Raw genomic sequence first — 14,631 nt, 5'->3', positions numbered from 1 at the left:
TGACTTGTGTTAAGGATTTCAGTATTAGAAATATTATAAGTAGGATTAAATAACACCCCTAGTGGTGAGTAGAAGTGTCACAATAATAATAATGTCAAAATAGGTTAAAAAGTCACAAACTATTTACTTATGGAATGTAATATGTTTACAATATTCTTACTTGTAGAGGATATTATGTTACAGTATTTTACTCATTGAATGTATTAAACAATAGAAGTATAGTCACTAAAGGTATTAAAACACTGTATGAATAGTTTTGAGGGTCAGAAAGAGATCATTTTGAGTGAGTCTTTACAGAGGTGCAGCAGAGAACAGAGGGATGGACAACTGACCACCAGGACCTGAGGAGGAGTCCGGACGACTTCAACCAAACACTGAGATGATAACTGCCCCAAGCCAGGAGGGGCTATTGAATTTCGGCCAATCACAGAGGCTGATACTGGACATTTAAACTTTCGGACAGAGACTTTTAAATATAGGCTTAGTTCCAGAGGGTTTTTGCGAGAGTTCGCGCCGTTACCACTCTGGGTAGTTTACCAGCTGGGCTGGGCTATTTAGTGGGCCTTGTGAGAACTCTGCCCTGGAGACATATTGATATCGATAGAGTAATTCAGTTTGCAACTGTTCTAGCTTCTCTTGTTTATTAAATACTTTTTGATTGTTAACCGGATCCAGTTCATTTTTGGTGCGACTGGAAAGTCCAGCGGTCTGGGTCTCCCCTGAAAACATCTAATCCTAACACTTGCAATATGACAATATGAGAGGAGAGGTCACCACACCACACAGGAGGCTGCCTCTCCAAAAACACACTTTTGTGTTGTTGATTAAACAGCAAGCATGAGGTGTGGCAGCGAAACCATGAAGATGAGCAAACCCATGAGGCATTTTGTTTCATTGTGATTCGGCAAAAATAAATTTAGAAAATAAAGAAATGAAAGGAAAAGGAAGCTCCTGGTATTTTGTACGACTGAGACCAAACTGAGGCTGTCGGTCTGAGATGAATGGAAACAGCAGCGGACGCTGAAACGCTGCTTTCACATTTCATTCTGCTTTGTGCAACATTCACCGTCCGCTTTTTACAAGCATGGAATGAATAAAAAGAATGTTTTAGCCTGCTTGGCTGTATCGCAGGAATAAAAGATATGGACAACATGTACGTTTTTCTAAAACCTTCAAATTCTTTCATAAATCCCTCCGGTTCCTCTCATGTAGGCCGACATCCCTTTTTTGCAACTCGTTAGGATTTGATGACAAAGGATATTCCTTCATCAGAGTACTTCATAAAAAAGATTCCAGTGTTTAGTCTGATATCTATGAAGCCATTACATTCTAAAAGTCTGTTAAGATCTTATTAAATTCGTAATAAATAAGTGTCTATTCGTCACACAGATGCTCATAAGTGTTATTGAATGCCTGCAGCGAATGTTTGTTTACTTCAGTTTAAATTATTCACCGTGATCGAAAACCCTGTCGGTATTATTTAACTTCAGTTTCTCCCTTCTTGTTGCAGTTGTGCTTGTATGAATGTTATACAATAATACATTCGTTTGTATCTTCATGTTTCATATGAGTCCAGTTGTTTTCGTAATGTGATGTTGTTTTGACATGTGAATTTGAGGAATTGTGTGTTTTTTTCCCGTTAAAGCAAAAAGCCAACAAAGTGGTCGCTGTGTAAAGGTTAAAGTCTGCACAGCACAGGGAAGCTGACAAACAGAGCTGTTGCTGAGGTGGCAGCATGATTTATTGAAGTTACTTTGCAGCAGTGATTCACAGAGTACACACTGGTCAAACAAACGGCTTCATATCGGCACACATTTATCAAATTCCAGGCAAAGCTTTTAACAGAAAATGAGCCACCCATGTACATCAGTTTTCTTGTGCATTGTATGAGCTTCGAAATGCCCTTCTGAGTCTAAAAAGACAGAAATAAATAAGGCAATATTGAAAATAGCACTTACCAATATATAAAGACTGTCACGTAGGATAAGTTGCTCTTCACATCGCAGCGCAGCATATTTAAGGCAAGAATAAAAGCAACACGTTACACAACACATACATAAAAATACATTCATTTTTTTGCCATAAATATGATGAAAAATAGATCTCTGTATGGTCATACATACATGCTGAGGGTGAGAACAACCCACGTGTGCAAATTTACACAAATATCGACACAAACCACAAATTCACAGGAGCTTTGAATGGAAATCCACAGATGTGATGAGTCAGATTGTGTCATTGTGTCTGTGAAGGCTCTGTTTCTAGCTATTTGCAAACACTGAAGCTGCTTTCTGTTCATCCCTGGGATAGAAATCTCTTTTTGGCTGCTCTGCTTCAAAGGGGAAAGCAGCGGTTCACAAACACTGCATCCCTGATGAGGTAGGGTAAAAAAAGCTGCCATCATGGAGCCAAAAACTGGGAATACACACTTTAGAGGAAAGGTTCTGTTGGTAAAATGAACTAAACATTTAAACCAGAAATGCTTATTAAGTGCCATCTTTTGCCTGAGAAATCCCCATTTTCCCCATTTCAAAGTCATAAATACATCATCTGTTTTCTGTCATTTGTTGTTCAGGACATTCTGTACTGAAGATACTGACTGACTGAATACTGAGTATTTACCCTCATCACTGTAAATATGTCACCCAGTGACTGAGCAAAGAGAAATTGTGGTATTTTTTTCCTTGTTTTCAGACGCAGTTTGATCACATTCAACACCTCTTTTCTACAGAGTAGTGCGTTTTAAATTCCCTCGTTTCCCTCTGTGTGTGTCAGACAGTTGGAAACACGCCACCTCTGCAGAAAAAGGTAGAAACCCACTTTAGTTGAGCAGGATGTATTCATTGCAATGCAACACACAATAAGTACATGCCAGGGATATCCGCTTGCACTCTCATGGTTTCTGTTACGAGGTGGATTACACTCTCAAACATGGAGGTAGTCTGTCATATACTGTGTTCATCTCTTTGCTAGATATCCAGAGTAGACGCACTGTGACATTTAAGTTCCATAATCAAGGTTATAAGGTGTATTAAGATCTTTACGATCGGTGATCATGGAGATTTAGATTTTCTTTGACAGGAAACAACAAGAAAAAAAGTTTGAGTATATGTATCAGTACACGCTGATAATCTTTACTTCAAATTGCACTTTAGACCGGCGTTAACTACCAAACAAAATAGCATTTTTTCCACAGAGCGATAGTATTTTACAAGGTGTCTGTAAACCCACCTCTTCAGCAACTCAAATGCCCTACTTATCCCTCATTACAGCCAAGTGTGAGAGCGCAGGGCACAACAAAGCTACACCAGTCCACAGTGATCAAAGTCCCTGTCGGCCAAGTTTCATTCTAATTGCTGATTATAGCTTTCAGAGTTGAAGCTCTGCTGACACTCACACGCACAGGAGCACGTGTGAGCAGCAGAAAATCTCTTTGAAGGTTTTCCTCATCTCCTGGCTGCGAAAGGCGTAGATGATGGGGTCGATGACGGAGTTGCACATGATGAGAATGAGGTACATGTTGAAGTGGGACATGAAGCAGGTGCAGTAGGGGTTCCTGGGGCAGGTGATCATGAGGATGAGGTGGAGGAAGAAAGGCGCCCAGCACACCACGAACACCCCGAGGAGGATGGTGAGGGTGATGGCGCCCTTCATGTTGGCCCGCTGATGGATGGGCGCGTTGCCTGGCAGCGCTGCGATCCGCTTCATGTGCAAGCGCGCCAGCAGGAACATGTGGACGTACAGGGACGCCATGAGCACCAGCATGGTGAAGAACATGATGATGAGGCAGATGAGCACCGTGGTGCTCTCCGAGTAGATGATGAACAGGATGCCGGACACCGTGCAGCCGGTCCAGATGCTGCCGATGACCAGCATCGCCCTTCGCAGGGTGACGATGTTGTGGTATCGCAGCGCGTAGAAGATGGTGATGTAGCGGTCGACGGCGATGGCAAGCAAGCTGCAAATGGACGCCAGCAGGGAGCTGCAGATCATAGAGTCAAACACGTTGTCCATGTTTCTGATCAGTGCGACGGGGATGGTCAGGTTGCCCCCGTTAATGAGCGCTATGACGATGGTCTCGGAGGCGTTGGAGACACTGACGAGCATGTCGGCAACGGCGAGGCTGCAGATGAAGAAGTACATGGGCGAGTGAAGGTTCTTGTTTTTGACTATGGCAGCAACCACCAGGATGTTCTCCAGCAGGCTGACGATGCCCAGAGTGAGGAAAACCTCCGTGGAAATCAGCAGCTGCTCGTAGCATCCTGCTGATGAGTCCTTCCCCTCGGCCGATGGGTCTTTGTTAAGTGGCAAGATGCCTGAGGTTTGGCTCCTGTTGTGGTAGCCTAGGATCAATCCATTGTGCTCCGTGGCATTCATGATCAAAGTCCCCGTCTTCTTGGCTTAGGTCTTCTTTTTCTGTTGCTATTATTCCATTGTCCGTGTTTAAATGTCAGCAGTCGTCCTCATCATCTGGATGACCACCAAGAAGGGAAAATGTAAAAAAAATCTTCCTTTTCCCTTCCTCAGGTTTACCAAACAAATAGGCAATTATCTTGAAACATCTGCTGCTGCTGTTGTTACTCTCAGCCAAAAACAATCCCACGGGACTCCTCTCATCCCTCCGCTCAGTTAAGAAGTTAAAATAAATGTTCCCAGAGTAAATGTATGGAAGATTAGGTGGAAGGAGTGAAGCAGAGAGGTGTTTGAGACGGTGAATCAACGGTGAGCGGGAACATGAGAAGCGGAGAGATCAGAGCGTACGAGCTCGCCGTGTGAGTGCAGGCAGATCATCACTTAGTAAGCTGCTGTGGTCTTCCCTTCTCCGTCCGTCTCACTGCTATTATACGCACACACACACACCCCCTCCTGTAGTTGTTTTTGTCCTATCCGCTTGCTGATAAGGTGGGAGGAGGAGCAACGTTTGGCTTGACGAATGAATGAGCAAATTTAAAACTGAATGGATTTGTGAAACTTGGTGCATCGACTTACAGGCTGAATACACGCTTCAATCTTTAGGCTGAACTGAAAACATTAAATGAATGAATGAAATAAAAAAGGTTAAGTTTCCACCCGACAGTGAAAACAATAAAGAGACTAAATGATGCAGTACAGGGTGATATATTCAAGACATACTAGTGTTCTACATACTGTAATGCTATTTTATTGTTTATGCTCATGTTAAAATCAATATTGTATATGTGGTCATGTATTTAGCTTGGTTGCTAAAAATGGTCTCTAATGGTGAAACGACTCTCTGTCACTTTGAACCCTTTTAAACATTTCATTTGCTATATTGTTCATATAAAATAATATTAATTAGAGTAGTAATAGCAGCAGTAGCACTAATAATAGCAGAAATAATAATAGAAAACTGATAATACTAATAATAACAGCAGCATTGGATATAATAGAATAATAATGATCGTAAAAGCAGTAACAGTAGCAGTAATAGTAATTGAACCAGTTGTGGGTGTCGGGTATAACCGCACTCCATGAAAACCTGAGAGGCGAGAAAGCACAAAGACACCGGGGAAGAAGTCAAGAAGCTGGTTGGATAACCTCTTTGTGGCAAAACTTGGTCAGAACACGACACACAACGAATGTGTGAAGACGTCGTGTCCCTATGCTGTTGGTTCAGCCTCTATCTGACCACGCGCCTCCGTGTTAAAGGTTTCATCTCTGCTGCTGCTCACTGAGAGCTGACTTCACTGTGACGAAAGGGTAACTGTGGTGCAAGGTCTGGAGGTGATTCATGCATTTCATGTCGGTGTACCGGCAAAATGCAAAAAGAAAAATCTACAAAAGATCTACACACAGGAGATCTACACACAGGAGATCTACACACAGGAGATCTACACACAGGAGATCTACACACAGGATATCTACACACAGGAGATCTACACACAGGAGATCTACACACAGGAGATCTACACACAGGAGATCTACACACAGGAGATACACACAGGAGATCTACACACAGGAGATCTACACACAGGAGATACACACAGGAGATCTACACACAGGAGATCTACATATAAGGGATGTTTGCGTCGTTCCAGTTACTCCAGTTATTTGCAGAAATAAATGCTGCATAAAGTCACTTTTCTCAAGTTAAGACACAATATAAGATATATAAAAGAGATTGTGTAAAGGAGTTACAGAGAAGGGGGATGCAGTTTGGAACGAGGCTTTGGAGTTGGTTCACTTTTTTAAATTTAAGATCCTACATTGACATGACAACTCAAGAAGTTATACAAATATTGACCGTGGTGTCTAAGGTGTGGTAGCAGAGGCAGATTCTCTTCACAGCTATGCCATGTCCCTGAATACAGGAGGACTGGAATCATTTATTACGTCATATTTGGGGATTTTTGGGGACATTGTCCCCGCCTGTCTTTGGACGCTAAAGCTCTAAACCAGCTGTTGGTGGTCCTGTCTCACAGTCAAATCTCTGAGGAACATCTTTCTCTCAAGATTTGTCAAATCTTCCTACGGGACAGCTCAAAATTGGAGCCAGAGAGGTTTATTCTCCAGCGCTGTGACCTTACACTGAATTCGGGAGGTAAAAGGCAGCCAGTGGAGGTTTGTGAGGACTGGAATGATGCTCTCTGATATAAATGTCCCCGCTGTGGGACTAATAAAGGCTTATTCTCTCACAAACACCTCCTTCTCCATCGTCTCATTCATTCTGTTGGTAGGTGATGAGCAGACGTGCTTAAGCAGCTATATTTGGGTGTGTTTGGAGCTTAGAGAGCATACTAATTATTATATCACAGTTACATTATGATGAGCAGATAATTACTTACAAATACTGTGTCTTGCCAGGAATGTAGCCTTTGTGGAAATAATTGTGCAGCAATTATTTCCACAAAGGCTACATTCCTGGCAAGACTTAAGTGATACTTAAGTGCTTATAAAGGCAATTACTTTTTGTATTACAAATTTCTTCATAATTACCGAATATACAAAAAGACAATTACCACACTGAGTACTACCATGCCTCCCAAATATTAATTACAGTCTGCTATGTTTACATAAATGTCATATTGTCCTTTCACTGGAGGTTTTTCATCTGCTCATCACTCAGATACACGTTTTTAAAACGTCCTGTTAAGACCTTGGCTTGTTTTACGTCACGTTGGTTTTGAATAAACATTAACAGAACGTTTGATAATGTCTGTGTTGTGCCAAAATGGAAGGAGAAAGTGTTTGTCAGTGAAACCTTGAAAGTAAAACACATTCACTAAAAAGAAAACCTTTGAAGAACTTTGAAACTACATTGAATTTGCTCTGACTCATGAATTCAACTGAATGGCATCTTCAAGGTTGTTGTGCGTTCACTGTGTTTTAGTTTTGCACCTCACACCTTCACTGTTTTGGTTTAGTGTCACCGCTCTGTCGTTTAGTTGACAGCCACTGAGCAACGTTAGCAACGATAGCTAGTGAGCACAACGGAGCATTGAGCAGGTAAAGAGCCAGATACCTGGCAACGATGATGGCCGTAACCACAGTGAGTCATTGTTGTCCTGAAGAGAGGAGAGTGTGAGACGCTGCCGGAGGAGCTGCTGAGAGTTTACTCTGAGCGTAGAAGGGTTCCAACCGTCCGGGGCTTTTCATACATTACTTACTTACCCCTACATACTTTTCAACATTCGTGGCTGTAGCCTCGGAGTATTCTGCCTTAAATGCTTGTATTTTTTGGGTCGCAATTTCTGCGCGCTTCCCTTACTTTTCTTGTCTCGTCCATTTTGGCACTCCTTTGTTTGTGGTTTAAGGGGGAGGGGTTTCAAAAAAAATAAAAAATAAAAAAAGACGATCAGTTGTGTCCAGGCGGCTACCTCAGTTTCTGCCGAGTGAAGTATATGAGTATATGTGTGTATACGTGTGTATATGTGTATATGTATACGTATGTATATGTATGTATATGTATATGTATGTATATGTATACGTATGTGTATATGTATACGTATGTATATGTATATGTATATGTATGTATACGTATGTGTATATGTATACGTATGTATATGTATATGTATACGTATGTATATGTGTATATGTATACGTATGTATATGTATACGTGTGTATATGTATACATACGTATATGTGTATACATGTATACGTATACGTATGTATATGTGTATGTGTATATGTATTTATATGTATATGTGTATACGTAAGTTTTCTTCTATTTTTTTTGGTGTTAAGGAGTTTTTCCTTATCCGATGAGAGAGTCCAAAGACAGAGGATGACAAAGCTGCAGTTCAAAATAAAAATGACTGAGAGCGTGAGCGATGCAGTTACAGAAAGGTAAGGTTCAAAACAATTGACCCAGGACTAAGAAAAAGAAATCCCACCTGTTGAAAAATACCCCATTTTTTCCACAACCTTTGCAATAATGGATCTACTTAAGTTGTAAGATGTAAGATGTAAGATGTAAAGGATGATTTGCTCTTCTCCTTCACGGCTGCACACTCAACAGACTAAAACACAAGACTTCACATTTGAAAGTACAAGCCAACGTCACAATTGAACATTTGCAGTTTAACACTCCCGAACTCTAAAAGCACCAGCCGCAGGCATTAGGCCTTGTTCATAATGCATCATAAATTGAATAATCAAAACTGCAAAGAAGTAAACAGCCATTAGTCATTAATGCAGCTGTCTTATAACAGTGCTGGAGGTGCCAATCATTCATCTAAAAGTTAATGTATCTGTTATGAGAGATAGTGAGTGGGGGTGAACGGCTCCTCCTAATTAATATCTGAAGAATAGAACCAGTAAAAAGCATGATGCTTGAGATATAGATAAAGGCCAAAGAAACCCACAGTCAAGGATGTTTCTCCTCCTGATGAAATGCTTGTTGAAAGCTGTTACCATGGTAAATGTGTGGTAAATGTGCGGAGCAAGTCACTGGATAAAAACACTATATTCAAATCTGACACGCAAATGTCCCCTGAAAGATAGGGAGAAAAGTAAAATACCTTTTTCCTTTTTACACGGCACTTTTCTCTCAGATATCATACGGATACACTGCTGATTTGTGGTGAATTTATGGCTCCTTGTTCCAGCTTTGCATGGCGTTAAAAAGCTGCAAACTGTTACTAGCATCCCCTAAAGTTCACCGTCTTTGAGAAAGCTTAAATACAAATGAAGCTGACCTAGAAAGAAAAAAAACACAGAGAGAATGGCCACGATTGTCTTTTAGTGCTACGAATTCCATCAAGTGGGGCTTTTTATGCAGCTCTCTACGCACTAATGGCGAGCTGCTGGGCTTCACAGAAAGCCTAAAGGACGGGAAAAACAGTGGAAATCAAAGTGACAAAATTGTGGCACTCTGCTTGCTAAAATGGTTGATGGAATGATGGAAATAATTTCACTGTATGCAACGCTGACAGGTACCACAGTCCATTTTTAAAAGGCCTCTAACGCTATAGGATTTCTAGATGTGCATCAGTGGCTTAAAGTGTGCAGAGGCTCTTTGGTTGATGCACTGCAAATACGTTAAAGTTAACACAGAGAACAAGGAGAAAGGACTTTTAATTCAAATGACACAACAAGACGTTCATATTACGATATGTTGTGAATTCAATTTAAAATGTTTTCCAAACAACACAAACCTAATTTGTGGATTAGAAAAAATTGTCACGGAGTGTTTCAAGAGATTCAAACAATAATACTGATTCAGAAGCCTGAGTTTTCCAAAATCTCTAAAAGTAGACTTTGTTCAGACAAAATCAGTCTTTTGTCAAAACTCATGAACAGTCGAAAAAACCCTGCAGGGACATCTGAATTTGTGCTTTAGTTCACATGGAACTGCAGAGTAGCTTCGGTCCATAACTGCATGGCTGACCTTCTCCAAGTTTGTGGAGAGTAAAAAACATTATTCTTCAACAGCTTCTTAAAGATCAAATCAAAAATCCACAGCCGAGAAGTGCAGTTTACGATTTCTGGAAAGGGCAAAATAACAACTTATTATTAGTGTTATAGAGTCGGAGATGATCCAAAAATGTATAATCTGAGTCGAGAAATTGTGCTACAGCGGCAAAACAATGATAAGTAAATGTAGGCTTTATTCATGAACCATTAGTACACATACGTATGTAATCTTGCTTGTGAGCATACATTTTGAAGTTTAATTGGATTTGTCGTTCGTTCTGTTTTGCTCCTCATGCCTCTATAGGTCATTTACTCATTGATAGCTAATAATACGTTTTTTCAAGAGAATGGGTTTGATTGTTTCAGCACCATGGAGAGAGACAGTAAGAGAATGGATTTGATTGTTTCAGCATCATGGAGAAAGACACAGTAAGATAATGGGTTTGATTGTTTCAGCACCATGGAGAGAGACACATTAAGATAATGGGTTTGATTGTTTCAGCACCATGGAGAGAGACACATTAAGATATTGGGTTTGATTGGTTCAGCATCATGGAGACACAGTAAGATAATGGGTTTGATTGTTTCAGCACCATGGAGAGAGACACATTAAGATATTGGGTTTGATTGGTTCAGCACCATGGAGAGAGACACATTAGGATAATGGGTTTGTTTCAGCACCATGGAGAGAGACACATTAGGATAATGGGTTTGTTTCAGCACCATGGAGAGAGACACAGTAAGCGAATGGGTTTGATTGATTCAGCACCATTGAGAGAGACACATTAAGATAATGGGTTTTCGACTGTTTCAGGGTTTGATAGTTCCGGCACCACACGGTGGTATGGTGGCTAGCACTGTCACCTCACAGCATGAGGTACCAGGGTTTGATTCTCGGGCTGCTCAGCCGTGAGTTCCCTCTGGGTTCTCCAGGTCAAATAATAAAGTGTGGATGATAATCTGGTGACCTGTCCTGGCTATTCCCTGCCTTCGCCTAATGTCAGCTGAGATATTGAAATCTAATCTTTTTAGCTAGCTTCAGGCATTTTGATGGCATCTTACCATCTTGGTTCTATATTGTGGCGTTAACGGTTTTCCCCTCCAGTGGGCGAGGTATTCAGATTAAGACATGTTGCCCATTGTCTCTATGGGGTTGATTGTTTCAGCGTAATGGAGAAAGACACAATTAGAGAATGTTTGAGACTTTTTCAGCACCATGGAGAGAGACACAGTAAGTGGAAAAACTAAGGAAATCTTTGTCAATGTACAGACTCAGTGAACAGATCCTCGCCATCGAGAGAGGCCGTCACAGGCAGACCTGGCTTCCTAAAGAGGACAGGCTGTGCACCCACTGCACATTACTTGAGCTGGAACTACCTGGACCAATACACCAGAGACATATACTTCCCACGGATCACAAACACCCAAAAAGATTTTGAAAATTTTGAAAATAACTAACAACGGAGAACTTCCACACCTGTTGGATGAAATACTTTAATGTTCAAAAGCAGTAGCAAGATTTATGAGCTGTGATAGAAAAAGGAGCCAAGGGAATAAAACCAACATGAAGACTGTCAATCATCTGTTTACCTGCACTGACTGTTTACAAAGTGCAAATCTCTATTCACATCACTGTTATAATGTGTTGTCCAAATATATGGACAGATTGTTTTTCAATACTTTGGCAACATTGTTCTTGGTTTTAAATATACTAAATATATTAAATCTAACAGGCTTTTGCTGTGTTCCATGCTATGCAAGCTCACTCATTTGGAAAACATTTGGGAATGTTGTTAACACGCTTCAAGCAGACAAACAAGCTCTCATCAAGCTTGGGGGTTGAGGCCGAGATACCAACCCTGTGCTCAAGAGGGTCATTTAAAATATGTTTTCACGCTTTACTGACCTGCACTATCAGGAGCATTTTCCCGAGATCTCCTATTTAAACATTTAAAACAGGCCCCCTGTGAAGTTACGTGCTCTGAAAACAGTTCAGAATTTCGGAAGAAAATGTTTTGGCATCTCCACTTCTGGGAGGTTTCAATTCTGTGGCTGCTGGGGAGAGATAATAGCAGAGACAATTACTTTGAACAGTAGGAGTCTTTACAAAGAAAGCAGACGGCAGCACCAGGCTGGAGGTTTTACTTACTTTTAGATAAGTTACTTGCTTTTAATTTGTACTGAGACTGTGTTGTAGTAGCGCTGCTACTTTGGACTTTTAGAAAAGAGCATCTATGGTATCTTTTACAAAATTAGATTTTCCAAGTGGTATGGAGAAATGCAGCATTTCCACCTTAAATCCCACGATACATGATCACGAGATAAGATTATAGATTCATAAAAAAAGTTCTGCAGTGACCCTGTGTAGTGGCACTTCTGGAAGATTGTAAGGAAAGGAGGTAATACCATGGAAATAGTGAAGTAATAGCTTGATAATAAAGATATAATAATTAAGTAATACCATGTAATTACCAAAGTAATAACTAGGTAATAGCTTGGTATTAAAAATGGGTATATATGGGTAATATTAGACGGAGTTATTTAACAGGGTAATAAGGGACCCAAAAAAGGTTAATATTGGGGAAACACATTAAAAGATAACAATGAGGGAAAACTCTAGTAATGGTGATATTCTGTCAATAAAGAAATGGTTATATCAGTAAAATATTTGTTAAAAATGGAAATATGGTGACATTAATGGGGTAATAACTGCATAATAATGAGGGGATGTGGGTGGATGTTTTCCAAATATTACAGGCTACTAACATTAAAATGAAAGTAAAAATTGAAAATATAATACTGAAATGTATCCTCCTTTGTATTCCAAACCTTACCTTTTGTTTCAAGGTAATACTGCAAAATATATGTTTAATTCTGTGACTTGAAACACTGCAAAATGCTAAATTAGATATACTCAATGCTAATACCAAGCTATTACCTTAATAGGTTGTAGTTAAATGGCATTTCTTCATTATTACCTCAAACTAGTTACCCCACTCATGTAAAGTAGAAAAGTGACTGTACAGTTTGGCCTGTCAGGAAATGCCAAAACATGATGTAATCACAATAAACAAATCTCAGCACAACATACTAAAATTCTTCCCAAAGCATCCTTTTTCAACTATTACTTTATTCTGGAAATATTATGACTTTTATTAAAATATTACAACTTTATCTCATATATTTGTTAGAACTATTTATTATTATAGTATGCAGTAGTTCATACCGGTGGCACTAAATCTCTATCATACTTTTAAAAAAATGAATCGGTTGTTAAGTGGGAGACAACTCAGCGCCAGAAAAAGCTACAAAGCGTATGGTGATGACAAATGACCCTGAAATGTTGAATTTGTATTCATAATGGTAAACAGTGATGGGATTTGTCTCCCCATCATGCTGGCTCTAAAATGTCCTCTCGACTTGCTGCTGTGTGAGTGAATCGGCCCCGTTTGTTCTCCGTGGTGAATTCAACTTACAGCTTTGACTCACCGGCAGGAAATCAGGCTTCGTTAAAGTGAGCCACACAGATAAACACAAGCTCAGAAAGACATTGAAAAAGGTCAGTTTGACCTTTTTATAGGGCACATACATGAATACAACATAAAATAAAACAGCCGGAGACCAGCTCAACCTATAAATGCACTGCAGGAACACTGTGGGCGACTGTGGCTCAGTGGAGAGCAGGGTCGTCCTTCCGCTAGTCGCATGTCGATGTGTCCTTTGGCAAGACACTTAACCCCAAAAATACTCCGGTAGCTGTGCCTACGGTGTATGTATGTGTGAATGTTAGATAGATCCTGATGGGCAGGTGGCACCTTGCATGGTAGCCCCTGTCATCAGTACAAGTCCATTTACCATTCAAACTTTATGTGCAGTCACATTGGTACAAGTACAATTTATTGCCCTTTAAGGGATTTTGGGATTGTCGGTCACATTCACAACCCACTTTCTATCCCGTATACTAGCCTGTATATAATATGTAAATGGTAAAATCAAAATATTCTGACACCAAATGGCGAAATATCCATAATTAAATATAAAAGTAATTAATTTTGACTCATTATCAGGTTAATTCCTGCTAACAGACGGCGCTACTTCATCGAGAGGCGGAACCCATTACGGTGAACAAATGGCTGAATGACTTTGCCCGGCTCTGCAGAACAATTACGTTAGCCGGTTATCTCATTTTGCACCACGGAGTGCAGATGAGGAGCTGCAGCTTCCGTCCAAATGTGAGCAGAAATTCACAGGAAGAATGAAGCCCTGTGACTTCATCTGGACCACCGTGTGCTGCAGCTGTAGGGTTGTGGTGATGATGTACTCTGAAGGTGCACTTCTTCCAACACAAATGATTGCATCAATCTCTAGAGTGCTGTGGATTGTTTCCAACATGCTATAGCAACAAATACACACACACACACACATGTGCTTGACTTGGACAATTCAATTGGTAATGATTGCTTTCATAATGCGTTACAATATTTTATATCTTTTGTGTGTTTCATGGGGGAAAAATGGATCCATTCATAAAGGTGTTCTGTAGAAACGTTAGCAATAATCCGACTTCTCTCTCTCTGTTTGTTTTACACCTGCAATGACCGACTTTGAAAGTGAAAGACAAATTCTGCTTGAGTAAAAGGTTTGATTGAAGAAAGTTAACATTAGATAAAAAGTACAATTCTCACAGTTGAAACTGCGAGAGGTTACCTCAAACATTGCTCAGATTGAAGTATTTTAAAATCTGGTTGCATCAC

General features: G+C 40.3%; 1 protein-coding gene across 2 annotated transcripts; it reads right to left on the bottom strand.

Moving 5' to 3' along the window:
- Positions 1-3,393: 3,393 nt before the first annotated feature.
- Positions 3,394-13,236, bottom strand: mc4r (melanocortin 4 receptor). 2 transcript variants are annotated; one of them, XM_076080450.1, is made up of 2 exons: positions 13,192-13,236; positions 3,394-4,281 (listed from the first exon to the last, which is right to left on the bottom strand). In XM_076080450.1, exons 1-2 carry the CDS (start codon positions 13,234-13,236, stop codon positions 3,394-3,396), a joined length of 933 nt encoding a protein of 310 aa, XP_075936565.1. The 2 variants fall into 2 exon arrangements, with proteins under 2 accessions (XP_075936565.1, XP_075936564.1); XM_076080449.1 differs by lacking the exon at positions 13,192-13,236 and having other exon boundaries at positions 3,394-4,377.
- Between the last annotated feature and the right edge of the window lie 1,395 nt (positions 13,237-14,631).

Source organism: Anarhichas minor, unplaced genomic scaffold (assembly GCF_050575085.1).
Source record: "Anarhichas minor isolate MPS153535 unplaced genomic scaffold, ASM5057508v1 ptg000074l, whole genome shotgun sequence".
Classification (NCBI taxonomy): domain Eukaryota; kingdom Metazoa; phylum Chordata; class Actinopteri; order Perciformes; family Anarhichadidae; genus Anarhichas; species Anarhichas minor.
Note: the sequence above shows the minus strand (reverse complement) of the source record. Positions and strands in the feature narration are given on the sequence as shown.

Bases quoted from the DNA above. Each gene is read 5' to 3' on its own strand.
- mc4r (XM_076080449.1), bottom strand. From the start codon at position 4,377: ATGAATGCCACGGAGCACAATGGATTGATCCTAGGCTACCACAACAGG.